Source organism: Eutrigla gurnardus, assembly GCF_963514095.1.
Source record: "Eutrigla gurnardus genome assembly, chromosome: 20".
In the NCBI taxonomy this organism is placed as follows: Eukaryota; Metazoa; Chordata; class Actinopteri; order Perciformes; family Triglidae; genus Eutrigla; species Eutrigla gurnardus.
This window is the reverse complement of record NC_139931.1, coordinates 18,140,984-18,168,270: the sequence shown is the minus strand read 5'-3', so window position 1 is coordinate 18,168,270 and position 27,287 is coordinate 18,140,984. Positions and strand designations below refer to the sequence as shown.

The 27,287-nt window shown below is 42.3% G+C and overlaps 2 protein-coding genes across 3 annotated transcripts; one reads left to right on the top strand and one right to left on the bottom strand.

Annotated features, from left to right (window-relative positions):
• Positions 1–1,190: 1,190 nt before the first annotated feature.
• Positions 1,191–2,225, top strand: LOC311031104 (putative nuclease HARBI1; the record flags this gene model as incomplete). The annotated part of the gene is made up of 1 exon (XM_084037221.1): positions 1,191–2,225. The coding sequence occupies one exon, from the start codon at positions 1,191–1,193 to the stop codon at positions 2,223–2,225; it is 1,035 nt and encodes a 344-aa protein (XP_083893347.1).
• A 5,288-nt stretch (positions 2,226–7,513) lies between these two features.
• LOC311031744 (cytokine-like nuclear factor N-PAC) lies at positions 7,514–26,215 on the bottom strand. Of its 2 annotated transcripts, XM_084038201.1 has the most exons (16): positions 26,143–26,215; positions 24,288–24,324; positions 24,105–24,184; positions 23,882–24,020; positions 21,809–21,919; positions 20,846–20,929; positions 19,137–19,190; positions 16,849–16,899; positions 16,591–16,664; positions 16,347–16,446; positions 15,950–16,060; positions 15,751–15,852; positions 14,921–15,083; positions 11,369–11,548; positions 11,049–11,173; positions 7,514–10,423 (listed from the first exon to the last, which is right to left on the bottom strand). In XM_084038201.1, the coding sequence occupies exons 1-16, from the start codon at positions 26,178–26,180 to the stop codon at positions 10,349–10,351; spliced, it is 1,524 nt and encodes a 507-aa protein (XP_083894327.1). In that variant the 5' UTR covers positions 26,181–26,215; the 3' UTR covers positions 7,514–10,348. The 2 variants fall into 2 exon arrangements, with proteins under 2 accessions (XP_083894327.1, XP_083894328.1); XM_084038202.1 differs by lacking the exon at positions 20,846–20,929.
• Positions 26,216–27,287: the final 1,072 nt, after the last annotated feature.

Here is a 27,287-nt window from a genome sequence, read left to right as displayed (position 1 = left end):
CCAAATCCGGATTGCCAGTGCTCTAAATGGGACAACATATCACAATGTGGGCTACAGCTATCTAAAGAAAAACAGGTAGAAGAGCCAACATGGGGTCACTGTAAGTGTTTTTTATTTTGAGACAAAACACAAAAATCACAAATATCCACTTCTATTCATAATTTCTTTTATGACCCCTCATCTGAGCCACAACAAATACAACAAATATACATTAACAAATGCATTGTGGATATTTTGAAAACGTCTTGAATAAATAATAATTTTTAAAAAAGGGTAAATGTCCAGTTACTAAATAAAGAATGATCTCAGGGTTCTTCTTCACCTGAGGAGAGACCAGCATTTTTAAGCCCTGCTTTTAGGAGGCGGATCTGAAGTTTCACTTTGGTTTGCTGCAGTTTGGTCAGCTTGATTTGTTCCTCTGCCAGGAGTATCTGTGCCTCTGCTCTTTCAGTTTCTCGTTTGAGAAGTGATTCATAGGCATCATCATTATTATTTGGCGCTTCAAGCCTCTTTTCTGAGCTCCTGTGACTGCTGGCTCTACCAGTAAGGATCCAGGTTGTTCTTCAGAAATAGTGCTGAGATCCAGAATAAATGTTTCCTCTGCATTTGGAGGAACTGGCTCACTTTCCTCTACAATGGTAGGCTCACCATCCCCTACAACACCTTGAATCCCGTGCAGAGCTTTAGAGTTCTCACCTCCAATAATGTCCAGAACCACATCTGTGTATTCACCTTTCTTAAAGGGTTTGTTGCCCGTTTGGGTGTTTTTTGCTTCAGCAAGGTCCTTTGTTGCTCTGGCCCTCAGATTCTTCCATCTGAATTTCACCTGCTCCAAGGTCCTCTTCTGGCCAGACCCCATTGCATTGACATTCTGGGTGATTTCAACCCAAATGTCTTTCTTCCTTTTATTAGTCAACATTCCACTCGCAACAGAGCTTCCTACTATTGAGGCATAATGGCACTTAACACCCTCCAGCAGTGCATGGGTTTCTGCAACAGTGAAATTAGGTCCTTTTGAGTCCATGGTTCCACCTCATCTGTTGTAGTGAACATAGTATTTAAAGGCCTTGGGCTTGATTGATTTAATTGAACACAAGCCAAAGCACATCAGCTAATGAGTGGGTGGGTATTTGACAGCCATCTTATATTCAGCCTTTCTCAGAGAGAGAGAGAGAGAGAGAGGCACTGACATGGCAGGTATTGTCCATCGCTACCACCATTTTGGTGGAAGAGGATACCGTCAAAGGGTATATGCTGAGCGTGCAAAACCACTGGAGCAATACACCGATGAAGAACTGTATGCTCGCTTTCGCTTTGGGAATACTGATATTAGGTACATTGCAGACCTTGTCAGGCCAAAGCTTCAACGGAGAACCCGAAGGAGTCACAGTCTGTCTGTGGAAGAACAGGTCCTCATTGGTCTGCGCTTCTATGCATCTGGGACTTTCTACCAAGTTGTTGGTGACAATATAGGAGTGGACAAATCAACTGTGAGTGATGTAGTGAAAGCTGTGTCCATTGCATTGGCCAGCCTGGTCAATCAGTTTGTTTCCCTTCCAAAGGATGACCAGATTGCCCAGACCAAGCACAAATTCTTTCTTTTGGGGAACATGCCCAATACTATTGGGGTTATTGACTGCACTCATGTGCATATCCAAGCACCTCATGAGAGGGATTGGGAGTACATCAACCGAAAGGGGAGGCGCACCATCAACATCCAACTTGTGGGCGACGCTGACCTCATCATCACAAACTGTGTTGTGAAGTGGCCTGGGTCTGTTCATGATGCACGTATCCTGAGAGAGAGTGCTTTATACAGAGAGCTCCAAACCAACCGACCGGATGGCATAATATTAGGAGACAGTGCCTATCCACTCCTACCATGGCTAATGACTCCTTTTCTTGCAGCAACCACACCTGCGCAGGCACGCTTCAACACTGCTCATTGCAAAACGAGATGTGCAATTGAGCGTTTGAATGGAGTTCTGAAGAGACGCTTTGCATGCCTTAAATACTTGCGAGTGGAGCCACAGGGAGCATGCAACATCATACTTGCGTGTATTGTCCTGCACAACATCGCTACCAGGCGCAATGTCCCTCTCTGTGATGAAGCTTATGATGCACCGGAGCCTGTGGAAGAACCAGACCAACCTCTGGCGTTCTGTCAGAATGAGGGACTGACTGGACGTGTAGTCAGGGATGCAATTGTTAGACATTATTTTTGATAGTTTCATCTCTGATGATTGTTTCTTTAAAATGAATGTACAGTGATGACAGAAACATTTAATATATTATTTTTGTTTGTTATTTAAATCTGAAATCTGGGGGATTGTTTCACGGTTTCATTGTTTTCACAAGATCATTTTTATTTTCATTTCATTTTGACTTTACCATACTGAAAGGCTTATTTAGTAGCCTATGTCTACTTTATTTACTTTATCACTAACACTTAAGCAAGTCAAGTGCAAAATATAAATAAAAGTGTATATACTAAATGATAAAAATGTATTATTTGATCAATTTTAAAGTTTTACTACATTTTCTTCCTGAAATCCACCTTGAAATCCTACCCCCTGTTGGGATCAGGATAATCCTGTTTTTTTGGATCAAAGTTATCCAAATCCTACTGAAATGTTTTGAACAACACAAACTGAAGGTTTGATCCGGATAGGATTGGATTCTGTGATCCAATCCGATTTCAGAATCCTTCTTTCCCTTTTGAACAACCCATTTTCAAGATTTGATCCAATCCGATTACCAAAATCCGATCAGATTACCTTTGAACAACTGGCCCTGGGAGATAACTTAACGAGAAAGAAAGAAAGAAGGGTCATTCCATGTGAAAACAGCCAATATCGGGGTACCATGTCTATCGTACCTATCAGATTTCGCTGACAAACAGTACAAACTACAATGAACAGACCAATTGTTAGCCTTCTATCACTATTAAAAATGAAATGCGAAATTCCAATGTGTCAAAAAGGGGTGTTGCACTTGAAATTCAAATGGACGCCACGGGCAAACCGTTTGAGGTATTGACCTGAAACTTCAGATTCCTTTCTTTGGTTACATAAGGCATATTTTCAGCTAAATCTGAGAGGTGTCATGTACATGGGTGGCTGAGTTGGTATGGAAAGAAAGAAAGATCTGCCACCAGAGCAGCTGACAAAGCTCAGAAAGCCTTGGGTCCAGCACTTGAACCCTCACCTTCTACCTGTATGGGTTTTTTTTTCATTTAAATGAATCAGATGGAGCTGTTCATTAAATGTGGGACAAACCGGAGCGCCCGGAGAAAACCCCAAAACTGCCAACAGAGCAGCTGACTTATAAAGCTCAGAAAGCCTCCAGCACTTGAACCCTCACCTTCTACCTGTATGTTTTTTTTTTTTTTTTTAAATGAATCAGATGGAGCTGTTCATTAAATGTGGGACAAACCGGAGCGCCCGGAGAAAACCCCAAAACTGCCAACAGAGCAGCTGACTTATAAAGCTCAGAAAGCCTCCAGCACTTGAACCCTCACCTTCTACCTGTATGTTTTTTTTGTTTTTTTTTAAATGAATCAGATGGAGCTGTTCATTAAATGTGGGACAAACCGGAGCGCCCGGAGAAAACCCTTTCCTTCCACGTTAGCCGTGCGTTTAGACCGGTGAAACCGATCTGAAGCGCCTGCAGCAGGCTCTGCCCACTGACGAGAAGAACCTGCAGATGGCGTTACGCTTTTTCGGTGGTGTCGTCAGGTGATTTTTGACGAGGCAGGCGAAGCGTTCTTCAAGTGCTGGGTCACCTGATATAAAGTCGAGCAGCACTGTGTACCTACTGCCCTGCCCCCGGCACAGTTCCTGGAATAGTGGTGTGAGATTGTCCAACGTTTTTGGGCCAACATCGAAATCGACACCCTCGACTTCGAACAACGTTCTTTCGGTCAGGCGCTTGACGAGCTCCTTGGATTGTTCTGAGTTGAACATATGCAGCTTTGCTTTCCGGAATAACCACGTAACCAGCATCTCCACGATCAACTCCACAGCACACTCCCTTTTCCGCTGTGCTGCAGCTTCCTGCTGATGTTGGGCAGGAGTCGGCGAAGCTATGCTGACCTTGGTGACCTCCGGTGACTTTGTTGCAGGGCGCATTATAGCGTCCGGTGACTTTGTTGCAGGGCGCATTATTGCCTCTGGTGACTTTGTTGCAGGGCGCATTTTAACCTCCAGTGACATTGTTGCAGGGCGCATGATAGCCATCACCATGTTGTCAATGCGTGTGTTGACCAGAGTGCTAAAATAGTACGCCATGAGTCCCTGAAAAGTCAGCACTCTGTTCCAGATCTCATGGTACTGTTGGGCATTTCGCTGGGTCCTTGGTGTTGGGAGGATGCTGCGTGCCTGTCCAGGTCTCAAGTGATGATAGAGGAAATCACTCAGGTCCTGTGTGATTACCAGGGTTCTACCTGCTGGAGCGTTCATGCCCCTTGGCATCTCACAGAGCATATTTACAGCCTGGGCTCCCTCAGCAGACTCTTCTACAAACTGGTTGATGAGCTCAGGTATGTCTGAGGAGCTGCTTGACTGTTTGCATGTTTTACCGCACATGAAAACCTTCCTCAGTTGGGCCAGGATCCGAGCTAGCATCACCTTGGCAAAGATCTTTGCAGAACACTTCCTGATTTTTTTCTGGATTTCCTGCGTGAACACTTCGCTATTCCTTTGGGACGCTGGACTTGCAGGTCTTGATGCTGGACTTGCAGGTCTTGATGCTGGACTTGCAGGTTTTGGTGCTGGACTTGCAGGTCTTGATGCTGGACTTGCAGGTTTCGATGCTGGACTTGCAGGTTTCGATGGTGGACTTGCAGCTTCTGATGCTGGACTTGCAGGTTTTGACCCCTCTAAACTCTTCAGTTCTTCAGCAATTTCTCCTGCAACGATTGAAATCTGCAGAGAGGATTCTGATTCCATCGACTCATAGTCAAACTCTGGCAAGTTATCCAAGAGAGGCTGAATGAAATCCCTCATCTCGGTCTCAATTTTGTCCTGCGGGGATTCCACTTTGTCAGACTCCCGTGATGACACTGAAGAGGACTGATCCTCTTCAGAGTCAGTTGCAAGTGTGACTTTTGACTCGGTGACTCTCAGACTGAGACTCTTCCTACGTGGTCGTGGTGTCAACGAGCTTTTCATTTTCTTCATGAAAGCCTTCATCATGTTGCCGGCGTGACTGACCATTTTGTTGAGTCGGTGAGGTGGAGTGTTGTGCAGGATGAATTCAGAGCTTTGATTCTCGGAGAGGGCAGTTTTGACACTGACTGCGACATCTTTCCCAATCAAGTCTTCCAAGCTCTGACTGCTGACACAACTGAGTTCGCCATCAACATCCATGACATCTTTGAAAGTCTGTGTGACTTTGCTGCACAGGTTGGCCATGATGTCTTCCTCAGTGGGACTGACATTCCTACTCTGCGGAGTATGAATCCCTTCCCTGCTCTCTGTTGCGTTCCTGCTCTTCATCGCTGACAGGAACATCGATGACACCGTTCTCACGATGTCCAGCAGCAGCTCTGCCAGCAGGAGTTTGGTTGTGACATCTGGATCACCAGATTTCAACACTGCGTACTGTTGCTGTGTCAGCCTTTCAAAGAAGCCTTCGACCAGCGGGAGAAAGGTGTCGTCCTGTTGCTCCGCCATTGCAGACATTTCTGAATCTTTGTTGATGTGTGTTTATTGTTGATGTGTGTTTATTGTTGATGTGTGTCGATGCTAAGTTTGGACTTTCCTCCTTCTTCTTCGCGCTGTCACTTGTTAGAACAAGTTAGAACACTTTAATGTGTTAATGTGCCGATCCTATATATATACACTTTTTCACGGCAAGCCTGACGTCACAGGTTGATCAAAGCCAGATGGAACGTTCTGTCGACATCAAAGCTCCACTGACGTCACCGCTGTCTCCCGTGCTCACCCGACGTCTGCCCGAGCAACGCTGGTTTGCCGCGGTTGCTAGGCAACGGCGCCGCCGACTCGCCACAGCCGGTGAAACTATCGAGCGATTGTTGTCACCCAACTCAATGCATTAGCCCTTTCTATTTCTACTTTTACTTTGAATGATATGCAGTATTTCACATTGTAATAGATTACTCTGTCTGGTGTTGTGTTTTGTTCCATGTACGTATTTGTGTTGTAAATGTATTTCCCAAAACAATACAAACAAAGTTACAGGAAAACTACTCCAGAGAAAGTTTTATTCAGGATAACCAACATCTGTATACAAAGATCCAAACACACAGCAGCTTTCCAGACCCTCAGTTTGCTCCTCAGAGAGGAAGTCCACATGTTTCTCCCCAAGTCTCTGGTTTCTGACTCCGGTCTGAGCTGCAGCTCCACATCACCACATGGTGCTGCAGGAGACTCATGCATGCAGGATGTATTCACTGAAAACGCTTGATGAGAAGCCCTTCATCCCATCTTAATGAGCACAGTGCTCAAATGATCAGCTGACTAATTAATTAACAGATGACTATCCAGAGACAAAGCCACGCCCCATCCGGCGTTCCTAATGGACCTTATTTTGGATAAATATGTACAATTACAAATATGATCAGAGGAATGTTTTAAAAAAAAAAACTTATTTTCTGAGTGACAGATCTGTAACCTTGACCAGCTCCATCCCCACTGCTGCTATTATTACTTACCTGATGTGACCAAGGCTGTTGCATTCACAGTCATTGAGCTCACACCTCAAAGGATAAATGGTTATATCAGGCGGCAACTTCCTTTTCTTAAAAGCAAAGCCAACGCTGAAGAACCTTAAACTTACATTCTTGACTCCTCGCTGATTGTATAAAAGTCTGTGAGAAAATAATCCTACTTCACTCTTGATTTATTATCTCATTAACATTGTAAACATGACTTTATGGTCTCAATCTCTAGTTTGAAGTATTCTTCAATACATCATGATGTTCATTTAAGAAATAATGATTAATTTAGAGTCAAATAGAGCTGCTCTGAGTGGTTTAAAAACTGTAGTCCACAAAATAGGTGATGTCACCATGACTACGTCCACTTAAGTGTAGTAAACCGTATTTGTTCTGTGAAAAAACCCTATGAAATTAAGAAAAAGGGGTCGTGTGTCTGACATCTCGTCTTCCTCCACCGAGCGCCATTAAAAACACATCAATGACTGTTGACATGTTCCTTCATCACCATGAACACACACACTGTAGATTATTGTGACTCAATCCCACAGACAAATACTCACACCAAATGTGGATTCATCCACGACTGAAAGTAGTCCCAAATTAATGCACCAGTCCCACCTATAACATTTTGTGTCCAGCCATTTTAAGATCTCTATTCTTATATGAACATGGATCATATGCACACACATAAATACCTCTTAATTACAATTGTTACCATTTTTGTTTCCATTTTAAATCCTTATCAAAAATATATATCATCACTACTACTACTTAATATGGTATTACTATTACTGAAGATAACTGGATGAGTGATGGAAACATGCATTCATGTCAGTAATCAGGAGAGGGTTTATTAAACAGCACAAAATGCTCGATACTTCCACATGTACACAAAATCATAAATATCCCCCAAAACCAAAATTACACCCTCCTTCCTCTAACGGGATCAAAGTCATTATTTCAATGCAATAAGCCAGATTATATAAACCACATATTAATAAACCATTTACACTTGAACTGAACAATCTACAGTATGAAGACAGAAAGATGTTAGTCGCTGTAGAGTCAAAACCAAAAGTCATAGTCTTGTTCAATTATCCCCGTTATTGTAGATAGAAAGGAAATCCTACGCAGGTTAAATGTGGTATTTACATCTGTCTTCTAAAAACGCTTCTTTACACTAGAGAAAGGTTACGGGGCACCGAACCCAAAACCAGACAATGTTCCAAATGTATTGTGTGTGATGAGAAACTAATTCATGCAGTTTAAACTGATGAAAACAAAAACATCCTGCAGTCTGCTACAGCACGCTCTCGTCTAAATCCATACGGAGACAGTGGGGTCGACTTTAATGTGCTGGATTCTCTGTCATATTTGCTCACTTCCTGTCACCATGCGACGGACAGAGTCCCAGTATAATCCTTCCTGCACCGCGACATTAGGGAAGTGGTCACATCGGACAGAAAAGGGACACAGACCAAAGCCAAGACTTCACTCTGCAAATACGCTTGCTCAACTTGTGATTTCACATCGTTTTGGATCCGTTTCTCACGGTGGAGCAGAGCTCCGACAGATTCAAGCCACCTCCATCACAACTCAAACACTGGTTGGAGTTCAGGGGCCCGGTCCCAACGTCCCCCCTGAGTCCTGAAACCCAGAGGGACTTATCTGACATCAGCTGGTAGTGTGAGAGGCGTTTCCCTTAAAATGTGGGTTTATTTGAAGTGTTTTTACTGCAAGGCTCTTGTGTTTACAGTCGTAATTGTCAAATTGAGTTCAAACAGCTTCAATAACCCAAGGTCAAATAACTGGTTGATAAATAAAGTGTTTTATGTTCCATATTAAATCATTAACACTAACGTTTGGGTGTAAATGTCATACACCAGTCTGAACACCAGGTGTCGTCCTTTTGTGTGTACTTCCCTCAGGTAAAGTCTGCAGACTTCTGTTCAGTGTTCATAAAGGACCGGACCCTGGTTCACAGGATTCTTTTGCATAAGTTGGACATTGTCATTTGCATCTGCATATTTCTGGAGGTGACAGAGACGACCATTAGTAGAGGTCTTCACATAAACCTAACGTGTAAATTTAAAAAAACAAAATGATAGTTAGACCTGAACCAGCATGAACCAGGACAAAGAGCATTAAACACATGCCACTTCACAACTCACTGATTAGAGTCCATATATTGAGACCTGCAGTAACAGAACTGGTCTGACCTGATTAGACTGAGAAGGATTTGGAGCCAGATACCGACAAACATTTCAAAGTTTAAAAATGTGATTAGAAAACGTACTTTAAGATCAAACTAAATATTTTTGAATCGTCCTTTAAATGTGTTTATTGAGGCATTGTGTTCGGCATGTAGAGAGCAGGACGTTTTATGGTGTAAAATTAACACCATTTCTAAATGACCTCGAACACATCTTTGGTCTTCAGTATCTGATGACTGTCACGAGCTTATAGCGATCCATTTGGCCGGTTAATGGGTCAGGTTCCAGACCCCGATCAGGTCTTGTTTACCAAGAACACTGAACTTGTGAAGACCTCTACTACATAGTCAAGAGCGACCCCGTCCCTGTCATGTGACCAGCTGTTTTACGAAATAATCAAACAGTCCATGTTTAAACTGTTTCCATACTTAGTCAAACAGTTGAACTGGGTTGTGTGTGACTGAAGATGTCGTATTTATTGTACTTTAAGTTTCCCGTTCATTCATTTTAATCATGTCCTTGTGACCCATGACGGTCTAAAATTGGCCTTCAACCCTAAACCTTCATCTCCAACTACCAGATAAAAACACGATCGACAGTGAGGCTTAATTAGAACGTTAAAATGGAACTCAAAAAAGTGGATTCATCTAGTTTCAGAGTAATATATTAAAAAAAGGAAAAACAGTGTAAATGAGAACTCTTCCAAACAAACACAAGAATGCAGGGTTTTTAAATGTAGAAATCTCATGCCTTGATGAGAAATATCAATTATTACTGCATTTTAAGGCCTCAACACATCTGTTGCTCTGTCCTTATTGTATGCAAGAAAAATCATTAACACCAAAGTAAAAGCGGAAATCATGTTGTCAAATAAAGAAACAAGCCGTGGCCAAACTGCACCAAGAAGACCTAGAAAGAAACATAAATAAATACTATTATTGAAAGACTGGAGGGGTTACAATATTAAGGCAATGCAGTGGCATGTTCTTGGTGTTTCCTCTCATGGAATTCTGGACATTTAAAAGAAAAAAGCAAAATATACTCAATTAAATATACTCCTCATTTGCACATGAACAACAACACAATTAGGGTTTATGCATCCACAAAACCGGACAGCGTTTCCTCCCCCTGCTCTTCACAGTGGCACTGGAGCCCACATGCTCGCCTGCGCTACGTTACCACGACTCAGCTGTCCGAAAGAGACGAGCTGCAGCAGTACAGCCTCATAGATCCCCCAGTACAGTCAGTGCAATGCTCAAGGTTGCCTCTAACAAAAAGGAAGAACAATCCCATGACTCGCAGGCAGCTAACATGGCCGGCGCTGTGGCAAAATGAAATAAAACAAATAAGAAGTTAAAAAAAAAAATAAAAAATAAAAAACTCATTACATGACAGGGGAGAAATCAGATGGGATTAAAGACTGTGTGGTCCAGAGGACTGGTCACACCTCGCTCTAGTGGATGTAGGCTCTGTACACCGCAGATATATCGTTGTCCGACTGGTCCAGTGCCTTAGCCCTCTTGTAAACCTGCAAAGGGACAATACAAAGAAACTTTCAGTTTTATTGCACATAAGTCACTGAATATTTATTCTTTCATCGTTACAAACGAGTCGGTGTTACTGCAGGTCGACCAAAGACAAAAACAAAGAAACACAATGGAGAGAGGCTTCTATTGTGATATGTTTTAACTGAATATTCTTCGGTCTCGCTCAGATTAAAACACTGAATCTGACCGTTAGTGTGTTGTTCACTTCAGAGCAGATCATAACTAATAACTGTGTGTATTTTATGAGTGGTCCATGAATATCGAGGAAACAGTGTCCGTTCTTGGACCACATGTTGAAACGTTTCCAATGTTACCTGCAGGTGAATGTTTGTCTCGTTTTCTCTGCTTCTAAGGCAACAAAATAAACTACCGTAAGGTTACCGTTTTTTGGTCCCTGGTCGGACCGACATGATTGGGTTTAATGATACCCAGCCCTCCAAGATTTAGACAGTCACTGAAGCAATCATGTTTACTAATGGATCCATTGTATTTCCATTCATTTTAGCTAAATAATCCATGAGTACTATGAGGAAGGTAGACCACCAGTTCATAGCAACAACACATTTTAATTGTTCAGTTCAAAGTACCAACAATCCTCAAACGTACCTCATTGGCAGCTGCAGCCATTGGGGTTGGATGGTTGGCCATGTCACCCATGGAGATGGCAAGCCTCAGGTCCTTCTGGATATGTTTCAGATAGTAGTCTGGCTTAAAGTTGCCCTGTAAAATATCTGGACATGGCCGGAAGAAGTCCATTTGTTAGACTAACTTAAATCATATTATTTACCATGTGTTTGACTGACGTTGCCCATGGAACCACTTTTCTATACAAACTTTAAAACATTACCACGTAAGATTGAAAGAAAATGAACAAATAAATACAGATGAAAGAGGGGGGGGAGAAAACGTCCTCGGTGTGGACTTACTTTGACATTTCTGGTCCACAAAGGTGCTTGCCATCTGGCCCTGGCACAGGATGTCCAGGAAGGTCTGCTGTGATTGGCCCGTGGCCTGGGCCAAGGTTAGCCCCTCTGCAATGGTGGCCATGAAGCTGCCCTGCACCATGTTGAGGATCAGCATCATCCTCGCTGCATTACCTGCTTCACCTGAAAACACACACCCACATTTGTAAATGCATATAAACCTCAGATAGTTCAGTCAGGGCTCCAATTCTTGGCAATAAAAGTTGTTTGGAACAAAACACTCCCAATAAGTTGATTGTGGTGAATTTCTATTATCAGGGTAATCACATAAATATAGTCACAGTGAGTTGAAAAAGCTGTCTAGTTAATGGTGTTCCCAATATATTTGAACACTACTTGCATACAGTGAGTCTCTGGGCCATTTCCCTGCTCATGCTCAGCCCTCCTCACCAAAACGCTAGTAGTTAGCCTAGCTTAGAGCGTACACACGGCACACACATGTGACATCTGTGGCGTTCAGTGGCAGCCGTAAGGAATGTAAAGCCAAGTTTTACTGATTTGCTATCGCCGATCATTACGTTGAGACTTTCCAGTGTTTCCCCTAGAATTTTTTTCAGGCCCGGTGGTACCCACCGAAAAAACCCTAAACAGACGGGACGCGTGGGATGGTGTATTGGTGCAGTTGGATTAAAGGGATAGTTCAGAATTTTGGACACAAGACCTATTTTCCAAGTGAGCCGGTGTGTTCGAGACGTAAGGAGACGTTTTTAAGAAATTTCATTCAGTTCTTCTAGTTGCCGAGTTCGCTTATGCTATGGCTAGCGCAAGTCAATCGTTCTTAGCTAGCATGGCATTAAAAACAGTCTTGCCCACTCCACAGTGCACCCGAGGCAAATCCATTGTAACGGCAGACTATCGATGTACATATGTGTTGATAGAATGTTTGAAATAAAACCAACCTTGCATTTGTAAGGATGTATGTCTCAGCAGCAGCGTGTCATACTTCCTAGTAGGCTATGGCAGCGGCGGAGTGATATCACCTAGCAATTATAAGTTACCGGTTCTATAATAGTTTGTTTACCTGCTGTCATTGCTACAGACGCAGAGTAGTCTGCAGTGCTAGTTTCTTCAATCTCACAGAAATGGACACTTTTGGAGAATATACTGAAACTTTTGAAGACTCTGATGAAGAGTTTTTTTCCACCCAAACCCAACTGTACCTGTACGAGCCTGAATATACAGAGGAAGAATTGCGCGAGAGGGATGCTCAAAGGGCAGAACGTGAACGAGCGTCTGTGGAGACCGAGATAGACTGGTGGTGCCAGGAGGGAATCCCCCGCAACGCGTCCGAGGGTTTACGGGTCTATGAACGGAGCAGAGGTCCGGGTTCGCGGTGCGTAAATGTGGCTTTGCGCGGCCGTGAGCTGCCCGGTGTTTGAGTGAGCTCCAAGGGCTTTTCAGACAGCCTTGGGGGCACAAGTGCCGAGAGTTCGCCGGTGTCAAGCCGCGTGTTTACCGGCTGGATTGCGAGCGGCGCGTCGAGTTTTAAGTCCGAGAGTCTGCATGTGTGGATTCGCATGGCCGTGGGCTGCCCGGTGTTTGAGTGAGGACCAAGGGCTTTTCACCCAGCTCTGAGGGCACGAGGCCCGAATATTCGGCGGTGTTCATGTGTCTATTTACCGGAGGGAATCCCCGCAACGCGTCCGAGGGTTTACGGTTCTCCGGACGGACCAGGTTAGCGGTGCGTAATTGTGGCTTCGCGTGGCCGTGGGCTGCCCGGTGTTTGAGCTAGCTCCGAGGGCTTTTCAGACAGCCTTGGGGGTATAAGTGCCGACAGTTTGGCCCGGTTCCATTGCCTATTTACGGGCAGTATTTCGGGCGGCGCGTCTTAGAGTTTTGAGTCCGACGGAGCAAAGTAATGGTCCGCTGCTGCTGAGAAACTAGTTCCTCAAAAAATGGATGATTCATGCGATGCAACGTTAGTTTCGTTTCAAATATTATTCTATCAACACACATATTATGTACATCGACAGTCTAGTGTTTTAATGGATTTGCCTCGGGTGCACTGTGGAGTGGGCAAGACTGTTTTTAATGCTTGTCTAGCTAAGACCCATTGACTTGCGCTAGCTATAGCATAAGCGAACTCTGCAACTAGAAGAACTGAATGAAATTCCTTGAAAACGTCTCCAGACGTCTCGAACACACCGGCTCACTTGGAAAATAGGTCTTATGTCCAAAATTCTGAACTATCCCTTAAAGTCAGGTGGTACAGCAAGCAGTCTGCAATTCTGCAATTATTATATTTGCATTCAACATTTTTGTTAAACCAGAGTGTATTCAAGGTTTTCAAGGATTCAAGGAGAGAGTGACTTATTAAGGTGCCGGTTGATGGAATTGATCCAAAATTAGGGGCCGGAAAAATATGGCTGGAAAATGAGGAGCATAACATTAATAGCTACTGTAAAACACTATAACGACATATGAGTGCATATATTGTCTTATTTTATCAAGTAAAATATAAGTTATAGGTTTGCTCAACAGCCTAATAGTTCATGGAAATTTAGGTAGAAATAGGTTAACTCAGAGTTCCACAGCTTATCAAAAACCAATCCTTATTTTATTAACATAGGCTGCCTAAGGGCGCGATCAGTAGCGTGCCTCGGCACACGCATGGCTTGATGTTGTTTTTAAGGAGCGCCGTCTCTGCATATATTTCTCGACAACAATCGACCTGCATCAGCGAATGTGCGCACGAGTGGATCTGTGCGAGCAGGCAGCGCGAGGAAAGCGGATTTTGGACGGAGACACACAGCGGCATTTTTCTTATAAATGCACCGGTCCGGTTCCGGTTCCGAAGAGTGCAACAGCTTATTTAAAATACAGTGTCAACCTTCCGTGTTTTCAAAGTAGAAAGCGACATTGTGGTGGTTTAACGAGGCAGAGCGGCATTAGAACAACGTCCAGCGCGTAAAGTACACGAAGAAGAACGTAGCGGGAGCGCGCAGCCACAACAATCCTCGCCGCGCGTCTTGCGGAGCAAGTCTACTGTGCTGCGCGGAGGCGCTCCTCATGTAAATGATTATTGATTCATGAATGAATTGATAGGTGGCTTATTTTTGGCGTATTGATTTTTTTTTGGCCTGGCAGCAGGTCTCCTCTCGCCTGTACAATGGTAGGGGAAACATTGCTTTCCTGCGAGACACTGGAGATCATCACATACACACCACTTGCAGTTTTACAAATCAACACACATTACCCTAAAAGGAATCTTTTTCTTTTTCTCTCTTGCAGAAAAGTTAGATGAGTAGATCTGAAGCCAGCTAGCTTAGCACAACGACATGGAAACAGTCAGCTAGCCTAGCTCTGGTCCACCGTATCAACATCCACCCACAAGCATCTCTGTCTCAACATTTGTTGAGTGAAGCATAATTCACCATTTTACAGAAGGGTATGGGCAAGGCTAATTCTTGGCAGAGATCAGTAACTTCCGGAGCCAATGAATAGCTGAGAAGTTGTTCATGCCCATGTTGACTTGCATCAGTGCACCGCACCTACCCAGGAAGAACGAGGTCTTGCCCATGGCCTGGAAGCAGCTGCTGCAGTCCTCGTAGACCGTTCTGTCTCCGGCTGCCAGGATGACCAGCATCCCATCATTGGAGAGCTGCTGGCTTCCCGCCACTGGAGCCTCCAGGAAACGGCCACCCCGCGATGTGATCACCTGACATTCAAACAATGAAAAGTGATTTAATACAGCGACTCTTCGGATGGAGAAGATAAGCCACAATCATTTTGAGGGTTTGGGAGCGTTCCTGCTGGCAAACAGCTTTGAAGTCATGCTTATTTCAACAGTATTTCAATAGTGTCTCACTGATCCTTTACAACTGCGCAACGCCCGTGTTGGTCACTGCAGGCTGGGTTTCTCTCTAACTCGGATCATTCATCGTTTGCCAGTTGTATCTCAGTTAGTCAATTTAACTTAACAGTTAGCTTTGCTGCGATGGTTTCTCTCTTTCCTCTCCTTCTGTTCTCTCCTGCCCAGTGTGTCTAATGTTTAGCTACTTTCCCATCTCCAAATTAAGCCCACTCTTTGTGTTGGAGAAGGAATACTTATTTGGATATTTGACACTAAATGGACAATAATTTTCTAAATTAACATCATGCTGTATAAAAGAAGACTTGAAACTTGGGATTGAGACCACAGAATCATGTTTTCTATGTTTACTGATATAATAAATCAAGTGAGAATTGGGTCATTTTCTCAAAGATGTCCATGCAATCAGAGAAGTGTTGCCCCCTGATGGCCAGCAGAGAGAATGTAGCGTTAAGGCACTTAAGCTTTGGCTTCACTTCTCAGAACCGGAGATTGACGCCTGGTTAGTGTATACCTGTGAGAGTTCTGTGATGGTCTCGGGATCTACAGTGGACATTTCAATGTAGCATTTTCCTGGCCTGATTCCCTGGAGCACTCCACTGGGTCCCATCACCAACTGGAGAGAAACAAATACAAATACAAAGTTTGTTTCTTTACCCATAAGCTCGTGATTCACACTTCCACAGGAAGGCGTTTACTGTACTTGTACTCACATCCCTGGCAGCCTTCGGGTCGGACACACAAGAGAAGGTGATGTCACACGTGGAAGCCACCTCTGCAGGAGTCCGGCCTAACCTGGCACCCTCCTGGATGAAGAGGTCACACTGGAGCACAGGAGTCAGTTCTGAATCAGCAGCAGCATGCTAATGCAGCATTCTTCTATGGTTTATCAACAAATGCAACCAGTCTTCTTATATAAATCAGACTGGCAACCTCTGACTGCCAACATATTTATTGAAAAAATTATCAATATTCCACACAGTAAGTAGAAAATGAAAGCTGCTCTTATGGCTGGATGTCTACAGTCATTATAGGGAGGATATACAATCAGTGACAACACCAGTAATGATTTTAAAGTGTGCGATTAGTGACTGTGTTGCGTTGCAATACCTTTTCTGCTGTGCGGTTCCACACTGTGACAACGTGACCCATTTTCAACAGGTTGGAAACTATCCCGCTACCCATCAGCCCGAGACCCAGGAACCCTATCCTAAAAGGGCAAAGGCCAAAACGAACAAACGTGAGCATGCCAATACTACTATGAAAAAAAAGCATTCACATACAATCCAACAATAGTAATCCTAAGTGTGGAGTTTGTCATTTTGATAATGGAGCAGTGAGGTTGTGTGAATACCTTTTGTCTGTCGGTGTGATGCTGCCGTTGATGGCTGTGCTGTCGGCTGCTTGGATAGATGTTGACCCTGTGTCCTGCACAGTCAAAAGCAACACTGTCAGATTCACACTGCTGAGAAAGTGAAGCCTCAACATAGCTATGTAATGTATCACGCATTTTATATAATATGCATTATAACTTCCATAGTTTCATATGCTCATTATAACTTTTATAGTTTCATATGTATTCAAGTTGGAAGATGTTGAGTGGTTACTTCACCTCTTCAATGATCTTCAGCCGCTTGCTAATAGGTTCCATTGATGAGGCTGGCTGTGGGAGGAAACAATCAGAAGTGATCAATAAACTCAACACATGGTAAAGTCAAACTCACATAGGACTCACTGATTTAGTCTTTTTAGCCTTCCAATCGAACTAAGAGTGATTACTCAGATTTTTTTTTTAAATACTGTATCGTCTGATCAGCTGACAATCGTTAATCAGCCTAGATAAAAAAAATAAAATAAAAAAAAATGCAATCTTAAGATCAGCTTTAACGCTTATTAGTCTCCAATACACCGTGAACATCAGATCAGTGTTGAACTCGTGAGGAGCTGCAGGTGGAGAGTTCAGGGGCGTTGCATTGAGCTCATAGACTGAAGAAGTGGACGTCGTCATGGTGATCACCAATTGGTTTTGAAGCCTCAAGTTCGGCATTTTGGCTCACTGTCTTGGATTTTTGGCATTGCCATCTTATAGTTTTCAACCAGTGAAGGAAGTGACCATATTTGGACTGTGGAGGAGCGACAGGTGGATCTGATGAACACAAGCAGCAAAGCGGCACCCTGAGCAGCACCCTAACTGGATCTGGATCCATCTGGATTTGAACAAAGTCAGCTTCCTAATCCAAGGCCAGCTTTACGAGGGGCTTGTCCACACGAAAACGTTTTTGGTGCGTAAACGCAGAAGTCTTGTGCGTTTCACCCTGCCGTCCATACGGATCCGGCGTTTCCGTGGCGTGAAAACGTACTTTAAAAAAAAAAAAAAAAAAAAATGGAGCCGAGAGAGGGGGGCGATATTCCGGGGATAAAGTCGCAGATATGCTACTTTATTACGATGCTAACAAACAACCGCTAGCTAACTTCCCATGAATGTAGGCATTTATTTGTCTAATTAATCCATCCCAACGTGTGACAACGCCTCGTCAAGGTCCTTAGGGTGACGGCTGTTGGTGCTTATTGTTGGTTTTATTTATATGGGCCAAATTGTCATCTTATGTGTGTTTATTGATCGGGTGGTCGGGCGGAGATTAGCCGTAACTCTCACGTGTTGCCATAGCAACGGCAAACATCCGGTCACGCTCAGTCTCTTCTTCTGCATTTTTGTAGCAGAAACAGCGCCGCATAAGGGCCTGGAATATGTACTACAGCGCACTGAGTCATTTTCAGTGGATTCGTCTGGACACGCAGATTTTTTTTTCTTGAAACGACGCCAAGGAAAAACGGAGAAAAAAAGTTTGTTTTGCTTCGTGTGTACGGGGCCTAAGTGTTAAACTCATCCTAGTAGCTAACTGCAATTATATAGACTTCTATCTAAACAGAGACGAGTCACACTCGTATGGCCAGCAGAGAGAATAAGTTAAAGGCACTTCAGTCGTGCCTCACTTTATGGTCACTTTCCTCACTGGCAAAAAGCCAAGATGGCGACAGCCAAAGTGCCAATCATGAGGCTTCAAAACCAATACATTAGGGTTGCACGGTATACCGGTACTAATTTGGTACCGGGGTACTGAGGCATTTAAAACGGTACTATATTGCATTTGGACGGGACCGGTACTTGCAGCGCCGCCGGCAGCGCCCGCAACAGCGCGGCGAACAAATGCGCAAGGCGAGGCAGTTAACGCTGATGCACCACTGTGTAAACGGTGTTTAAAACATGCATGGCTAACGGCGGAAACACCTCCGACTTAGCCAAACACTTAAAGGACAAGCACCCAGACCTGCACACTGAGCTCAGGGAACGACAGGTCATTTACTCAGGAAAAAAAAGCCACATTCAGTGATAAAAGCAAGCGCCATCGCCCTTCACTCTTAACAAAAGTAGCTCTGGAAGAAAAAAAATAGAGCTGGTTTATTTATATTATTATATTTTATATTATATTATTGTATTTATATTTTAACATTTTTAAAATTGTGTTATTAGAAACGCTTGTCTTTGTGGTATTTTATTTTATTTGCTGATTAATATGTTATTGTTTAAGATTGTTAAGATTTTCTATTAAAATAAAGTCAGTAATTGCATTCACTTTTTATTTGAAAAAGTATCGAGAAGTACCGAAAAGTACCGAAACACATGTTGGTACCGGTACCAAAATGTTGGTATCGTGACAACACAATACATCGATGATATCATGATGACTTCTTATATACAGTCTATGAACCATTCAGAAGATAAGCAAAGAGTACAGTCTAGAGTTGACATGAGAACGAACAAACCCAAACATATTAATTAACCTGGGAAAAAAGAGAAAAGAAAGGGTGGAGATGTCAAAATACAAAGCTTTCTTTTACCTTCTCAGACTGGCTGAGCAGGAAGTGATGGAAATGTGGGTCATCCTTCACAGGCTGAAACAGAATAAGAGTTCATTATATGTACTGACCTGACAGAAACCACTTACTCTACACCACACCATGCAGACACGTCATCTGCTGGTAACACATTTCATCGATGGCTAACACACCTATTTTGGCCATGGAGTTTTAATGACCAAAGGCTAATTCATATTGGAAGATATATGCTTTTATCAAGATAAAAATACTCACAATAAGTTGATCGTGGTGGATTTCCATTATGTGCATAATCGTAAATATCGTCATGAGTGACTTGAAAAAGTTGTTTAGTTCACTCATGGTAGAGGAGTGAAAAATAGAGCCTGATTATTATTATTATTTTTTTAAAGGACACAAAATACATTTTTAAAAATGGTTTTATCCTTAATTCATGAAGGTAGACCTTATGATGTATGATCATCACATTGACTGTTTTTCCACAAAAAAAGCCCTTAAGCTCTTAGTAAGTATTTGTTACTTAAACTGTAAAGTGATTCCAGTATGTGTCAGTGCCATGTTAAGAGTTGTAAGCATATTTTGATGATTATCAGGATAATATCATGAAACACAATTGGCAGGATAGTAGTGGTATAACATGTTCATATCTTCTCATAGCTACTCTGAAACCAGATGGCTTTTTTTATTTCTTATTTTAATGCACCTCTATAAATATGATCAACAGCTCAACTATCTGATTATCTCCATGTTGGTGGAAACTGATGATTTGTGTTTGATACAACGAGGTAGCCTTAACAGTTCCATTGTGAAATACAAAAAAAACAAAAAAAAAACGAATTCTATCATCAGGGTTTTTTGTTGGTTTCTGAAAGCAGAAAAACGTGATACAATTTCCAACGGGCAAATACATTACACAATATGTTGCAGCATTGTAGAGGAAATGAAGAGAATGACAACTGAAACAAGGAAATGAGCCGGTTCTGTTTATAAGTCACCCGAGCATAAAGAAGGCTGAGGGCAGCAGCAGCTGATGGCGAACACTACGTTGCTGAACAACATTCTTTTGAACTCACAGTAAATCATATGTCGATTTTTGGAGTGGAACTCACTATTTACTATCTTTGTAAAAAATGTTTCCACTCATGTTGCACAACATACCGATACTAGAAAAGTATCACGATACCCTGCGGTTAAAGGTACAATACTCTCCACCTGAACTGGCGGGGGGTTGTTTTACAAAAACATCCTATTTGACACGGTTTAATGGGATATCTGGTTGTAAATATAAAGTTAACTATCAAAGAAATCACGTAAACTCAAGTATAGGGGCATCAGATAGAAGAACATTTTAAATGTTCTCTCATCTATTATCCCATTCCTTTTCCTGACATTTTAGCTTTTTGCCGGGGTATCACATGGAGATATTTAGGCAGGGTATCCAAGTCAGTATTGGTATTGTGACAACGTTAGTTTCAACTGACATATAGATTAACTAAATGAAACCTCAGCCTCCTTTTGAGCCTCCACATACAGAGTTGGTGAACATCTCGCCAGCACATGCCAAACAAACAGGTTCAGTAGTCAAGAGTGAGCACCAAACAGGTCAGAAGGGAAAGGTCTGCAGTTGCTGGTGATTAAGGCCAAAGCTTAAGGTCAGGTAGAAAAAGAGCAAGGCAAGGCAGGGTTGTTGGGAAGGGGGGGGGTTCACCTACACTGCTTTCCCATTTGAATCCTGAACCGGGTCCAGCCCCCAGCCTCTCAAGAGTGGACGGCTCGGGGTCAGAGTCAGTTAAGTCCTTAAGGAGGAGAGAGAGACACATTCACCTTCTAAGTCAAAGGGTGAATTTGTAGAGGTCCATGTCTGCTGTAGTGGAAGTATTTTTCTGTCTTGTATGGAGGAGACAGTGTTGAGGACCAGAAATCTCAGACTGGTTTTCAAAACCTGGATGAATAAAACCCAACAGATCTGCGTGGATAGATCACGAGAGGTAAGAGGTAAGTCATTTGGGTGAGTTGATGTCAGACGTGCACACCTACTGCTGCCGTTTGTGAGACACTAACTATATTAATAAATATATGAATGAATTATTGTATGAAAATGATTTTACTACAAATGTGTTGAATTACTTGACAATTAAAATCCCAGAAATAAAATTGCAAAAAAAAAAAAATAATAATAATAATAAATAAAATAAAAAGAACACTAGAAAACAGGGGTGTGTCACAATATCTACTAATTAAATCACTTTTGCGGTAATTTTCCCCACCCAAGAACCCATTTCATATGTAGCACATCTAAAGTCGTTTAGAGAGTTTTACCTCTGGGTCATTACTGTATATTCACATCTCGCTGGATGCACCAGAGAGGAGGCGGAGCTTACCTCCATGTAGACACCAACGAGGTTCATCCATCATGGCTGAAATAATCACTATTGCTGCTTTGTACGTGTTGTGTAGTCCCAGACACGCTGGGAAACCAAACACCCTGTCTGTTTTCATGACATCATCCAGAGGTGCTCGGTGAACCTCACCAAGTTGTACTCACCGTTTGTTTTTATTCTTTTTCCAGTCCCCATTTGGCTATTTATCTTTTCTGAAAAGCATCAATTTTGAATAAAACCCTATGTAACTAAAGCTTGGCAGGACCGTGTTTTACCTCCTCAGTGTGTACTGACCTTCTCAGAGGGGTCCTTCAGGGCACTAAGATCCTCATCATCCTCTTCCAGGATTTTTAGTGGCTTGTTGGGGGTCTTCTTTCCTTTCGAGTCTCCTTTGCTGTCAGAGTTCTGTTAAAAACACAATTTTTGCATGTCAAGACATTTCTCAGCAGACTTGGGCAGTATCTGTTTTTTCATTCCTTCCAGAGCAGATGGTGGTACTAGGTTAACAAGGGCGTTTATCGTCCAGTTCGGTAAGTTGGTGTACCGGTTAATTTCCGCGTATATAAGAGCTTTTAAGACATGACATTATACCATAATACCGTAATACTGCCAACCCCTAGTTCCAGCCGCCAGCAGTCCAACAGTTGTTCTAAAATAAACAGGTTTCATCGACTGAGCAAAATGGGAAACTGATTTCTCAGATGTTGAATGCTTCTGATGGGCAGATGGCCTCAACACAGACACCTGAATAAACAAACGTGACAACTGGGAGTGTCATTAGGAGGCTTGGAAGAGCACGACTCATTTAGAAAATTCTCACTTCATTCAAAGTGCTGGAAACAAGTGAGTTTGTTTGTATGCATTGCATGCACCGCATAACCATAACATTCAATTATGATGAGTAACATTTAAATTACAAATTCAGATGTTACAACTTTAAGGCATACGGTCAAATTCAATGTAAAAGAGGACATGTTTAACGAAATGAGTGGTGTAGGAACGGTGGTGTAGGAACGGTGTTTGAAAGAAAGTAGTTCCTACATGAAACCGCTCACAACAACTTTTGTGTGTTATCTTGAGTCAGGTCCTGATTTATGGAAAGAGATGGGGCTGTTGTGTTTCTCAAATTTAAAACTTGAGCACTTGATTTGAAAAATCCGATATCAATCCATAATATCCTCAGATGGATCTTTTAATCGATGCCATTTCCTGTATCCTCTGTTAGTCTTGCGTGACCGAGAAGCCTGAAGGCAGATGTCTGGCAGCATTTTAGATTTAAAAGTCAGAGGACAGAGGAGAGCTGGACAAAAACAAAGCCATATGCAAGACGTAAAACTAGAGGTTGAATGTTCGGGAACAACCACAAACCTAGCCCAATCAAACCGCTAGAGAAGACAGTCAGTCAAATCCTCCACGTGTCCAAAAACGAACTGAGGCTGTGTTGACGTTCATATGAAGGATATACAGCCAGGCAGCATTGTGACGACATAACATGTATTAACGACTGAAACATGGTGTTGATGCCGGAATTAAATTGGTAGAGTTTCCTTTAGTTTTGACAGCTGTACATCCAGAGCAACAGATTGGTCTCCGACTGTCACCTCTCATTGTGGGACCTTTGTTTGTTGCTCTCTCTCTGACTATCTACGACTGTACTGTAGCTTTGATCTGTTGACTTCTGTAGTGTGTGGCTCAGGTTAAAAAAAGAGTGCATTAATGCTTTGGGGTCAATTTGTCACATAAACATTCATATTTTTAACAATGCACCAGGTTAGAGTTCCGTCTTTGTACAATTTGCAGCATTAGTTCTGTGAAAATCTCTTTCATAAGCAAGAAAAATTGGTATTGAAAATGAAACCTCTCTAAATTAATCAATATCAAATTTAATCAAATATCTAATCAGGGTCTTGTCAATCAGAATCAAATGGATTCAGGAAATACCCAGCCCTTTAGCCGAGGGCCATATGACCCCATTATTCTGGAAAGATGGCTCCCAAACTTGACTACTCACACCTAAAGGAATAGATTGATAAATAGCACTACAGCTAAGAACATAGATTATTTTGGCCTGATCTGTTCCTTTAAGTTATTTTGTGGTTCAAGTGTTATACGTCTCAACCTGTAACCTTCTGATAATTATTTCCAAGAAGTTTGTGTGCCTTTAAACATCTCCTTATCTTCCATACAACAAATCGAGGAAATCGGGAAATCGATTTTGTAAAAACATACTATCTAGAAGTGCTGAGTACATCTCAATGCTGGTAAATCTGTTATAGAGTAGGTAAGCCTCGCCCCTTCCTGTCAAAATAAGGTCCTGTGGGGGACACAGGAGGGGAACTTGGCCTCTCTATAGGACAAGCCTTTCACCTGTTCTTTCCCCTTTGCTTTCTTGAGGAAGTCTTCGACTGCATCGACCGCCTGCTGGAAGCGCTTTCCTTTATTGATCTTGATCATCTCCTCTTTGTGGGCATGGTAAGGCTTCAGCTGTTCTACCTTGATCCAAGCACTGGAAGGGCACACAGAAACACAGCTGTTACACATTTGATGGGGAAGGGAAAGTATGGTCAGTAAGATATACGTCAACACTTACTGGTCTTCAGTTCCGAAGAATTTCACAAAATGGCATTTTTTGCCCCTGGGCTTTTTCAAGTCCTTGGGAGGGCTCACCACCTGAAAGATAAATAAACAGTCCAACATTAGCATTATGTGTGTCATGCAAATGTGCAAACCCGTTTTGCCTTGAAGCTGCCATTGGCCTGTTTTCGCTCCTTACCTTTCCTGGCCATGGTGGGTAACGTCCAAGCTTCCCCCTGAAAGAAGAGCAATATATTTAGCCCTGGTAAGTCTTTCTGTAGTACAGAACTAATAGACTAGGGATGAGATGATATATATAGTCTACAATGACAAGATGCAGTCAACAACGACGAGATAGGGAACAGTGGTAATCATGAAACTGTGACGGGCTGACCTAGATTGTATGTCATATCACTAATACTGGGTTAGACATAAGAATCATGGGAGTTTTCCTTTGGATCTAGCAGCCTAATAGTTACTATGACACGTTTGACTTAATTTGAGACATCACACGTCCTGTGATGCGACTATTGCACACATCGCAACATAGATACTTAAACAATATTGTTCAGCCCTAATACACATTTAGCTATAACATATATATAGTGATTATATACATTTTGTTTTATGTTATGTCATTTGGTGTCTTACTACTTCACTAGTATAATGTTATTGATATGTCCTGTGATTACTTTTGTGAAGCATTTTAAAGGTGCTATATAAATACATTTGTGGATGTTTATTATTAGTAGTAGTATTTCATCTTTAAAACAACATTGTATTTCTTAATTCAATATCAATTTAGCAATTACACTACTTAATATATAAGTAAAATATGCCCATATCGCTGAGCATCAAAGTTGTCAAGCACAGATTGCTGGCAACAAATGTTTGGTCAAAATATTATTATTGTGTACTTAGATGATAGTTTTAGTTTGAAATAAAAAACCTGACACCATGCACAACTCTTATCATAATACAATAGCAGTGCAGTGCTACCTAATCTAGTGAAGTACATGCCATTTTCATTCGGTAGATTAGTAATTCCTAGGAAACTTGTAAGCACATCTCTGGTAAACACTGGATTTAATTGGTGCTTTTGCATGATTATTTGTGGAGAAAATCGGTCTCAGTGGAGCCAGCCTTTATATTAATCGATTAGACGACAAGGAATGACTGTTGTGAGAGATTAACAGCAGCTAAGGCAGCCACTACCGTAATGTTAGCTCAGTATCTCGGCAGCCGTGTGTCAGATGGCGATGTTAAAACAACATTATCAAGCGTTTAAAAGCAGCTTTAAGCAACTCAAAGACTTAAAAAGAGAAACAAGGAGTCGATACTTGAATTGCTAGTTTCACGTTACATAAATGTGTCGATTAATGGGGACTTGTGTAATAAATGTGCTACTACATTATGTAATGCGTGTTGCTAATATACAAGATCCAGTCTCTTGTATGTAACAGTTGCTGTCATTTAGCAATATTGATAACAGCATCATGGGAAACAACCTGACGCTACAGTGCAACAAGCAACAACTAGCTCGACGTCAACCTCGTTATTCTGACGTTTTATGTAAATGCTATGAATAAACGATAACACGGTGCAACAGTTAACTACGTTACCAGCCGAGCAGATGTGACGCTGCCGTAGGAGTTAGCATGATATCCGCTTGAGCGCTGCTAGCGAAGCTCGTCACACAACACAACAGTGTGAATTCAGACGGTTTGTCGACGCTTGACACATTCACGGGTTGGTGCAAGAATTAATCTAAAAATATATATTTGTTTTGTATCCGGTAGTTTCGGTGTAAACGTGTTATGTAGCTCGTCCGCTAGCTAGCAGCTAACGACGGCTGCTGGCCGAGTCAGCTTGGCTAGCAATTTGTTTGGGTTGACCATCAACTAACCTAGCACGCGAACACGTCCGTTAAATACGCCTGGTTCACACCAGCACGGAGCATTCACGTCCAAAGAAGTAACAAAACACACCTTTACACAATACAAGACCATTTAACAGAACCGAAGGCGCTGGACAACGTTTAAAGGTTATCTCACCACACCAGGTCTCCAATCCTCAGATGCACCGTCGCCATCTTACAACTTTAATAAAACGTCGCACTGAATGAGGGGAAAGACAACACACACCCACTAATGACATGTGACGAGGACGAGCCCTTCCTCCCTATGTAACTTCCGCTACTCAGCAAACTAGTTTACAACAAAAATTATACATTATATATAGAGTAAATATATTTAACATTACATTATTCAAAGTATATATATACAGTAAAAAGAGAAGGAATGACTGGACTGTATAACAACATAAAAACAGATAAAAACACTACTGTATAGTTTATTGGTTAGAGAGGATCATCCCAATATTTTGGCTATTGTCTTCTCTTTGTCCCTAAACAATACGTTTTGTGCAGGCTCCAACCTCCAGTTCTGAAAAGTAAGGCCATGGCTGCAGTGCCTTAAACTGTCATTCTCTCTGCTGGCCATCAGGGGGCGACTCTGCTCTGATTGTGTAGAAGTCTATGAGAAAATGACCCTACTTCTTGATTGATTAGCTCAGTAAACATTGAAAACATGAGTTTATGGTCTTATCTCTAGTTTCAAGTCTTCTTCAATCCAGCATGATGATAATTTTGTTAATGATGGTCTATTTAGAGTCAAATAGACCATAAAGCAGTGTATGCTTTAGGGCGGGGCTATCTTGTAATTGACAGGTCACTACCACAGATTAATAACTTAAGTGAGAGGTAGGGTATTTTTGTCAGAGACTTCTATACAACCAGAAAGCATCTCTTTTTTCGCTCTGCCCAGGGGAGCTGAATCATACGACGGGGTTCACCTGGCCTGGGGAGGAAGTACTTAAAAGTCTTGCTTGCTCTTCCCCACGATTTTTGTCATGTGGTGTTGCATGTTCACGTTATTAAATCCTTTATGGATTTTATTCTTTTAAACGGTGTCTTATGTAATCAATTTGGGTCAGTGATTGGATTTCCAATCGCCAAAAAGGGCTGCCCAAGGGTGGGGCACCATAACACCTCCTGATGGCTAGTATGACAGTTTAAGGCACTTGAAGGCCGTCTGGTTCTATTTAGATATTCAGTTTTCTGTATTAGAAGGGTACAATGTTAATTTTCCTCAGGGAATACTGTTAAAATCATGTATCACCATAATAAGGCACAATAAAA

Coding starts and splice junctions, on each gene's coding strand:
- LOC311031744 (XM_084038201.1), bottom strand. CDS start 26,180: ATGGCGACGGTGCATCTGAGGATTGGAGACCTGGTGTG. Junction 20,930..21,808: donor TGAAGGACCCCTCTGAGAAG/GTCAGTACACAC, acceptor CTCCTCCTTAAG/GACTTAACTGACTCTGACCC. Junction 15,084..15,750: donor CCATCACAGAACTCTCACAG/GTATACACTAAC, acceptor TTTGAATGTCAG/GTGATCACATCGCGGGGTGG.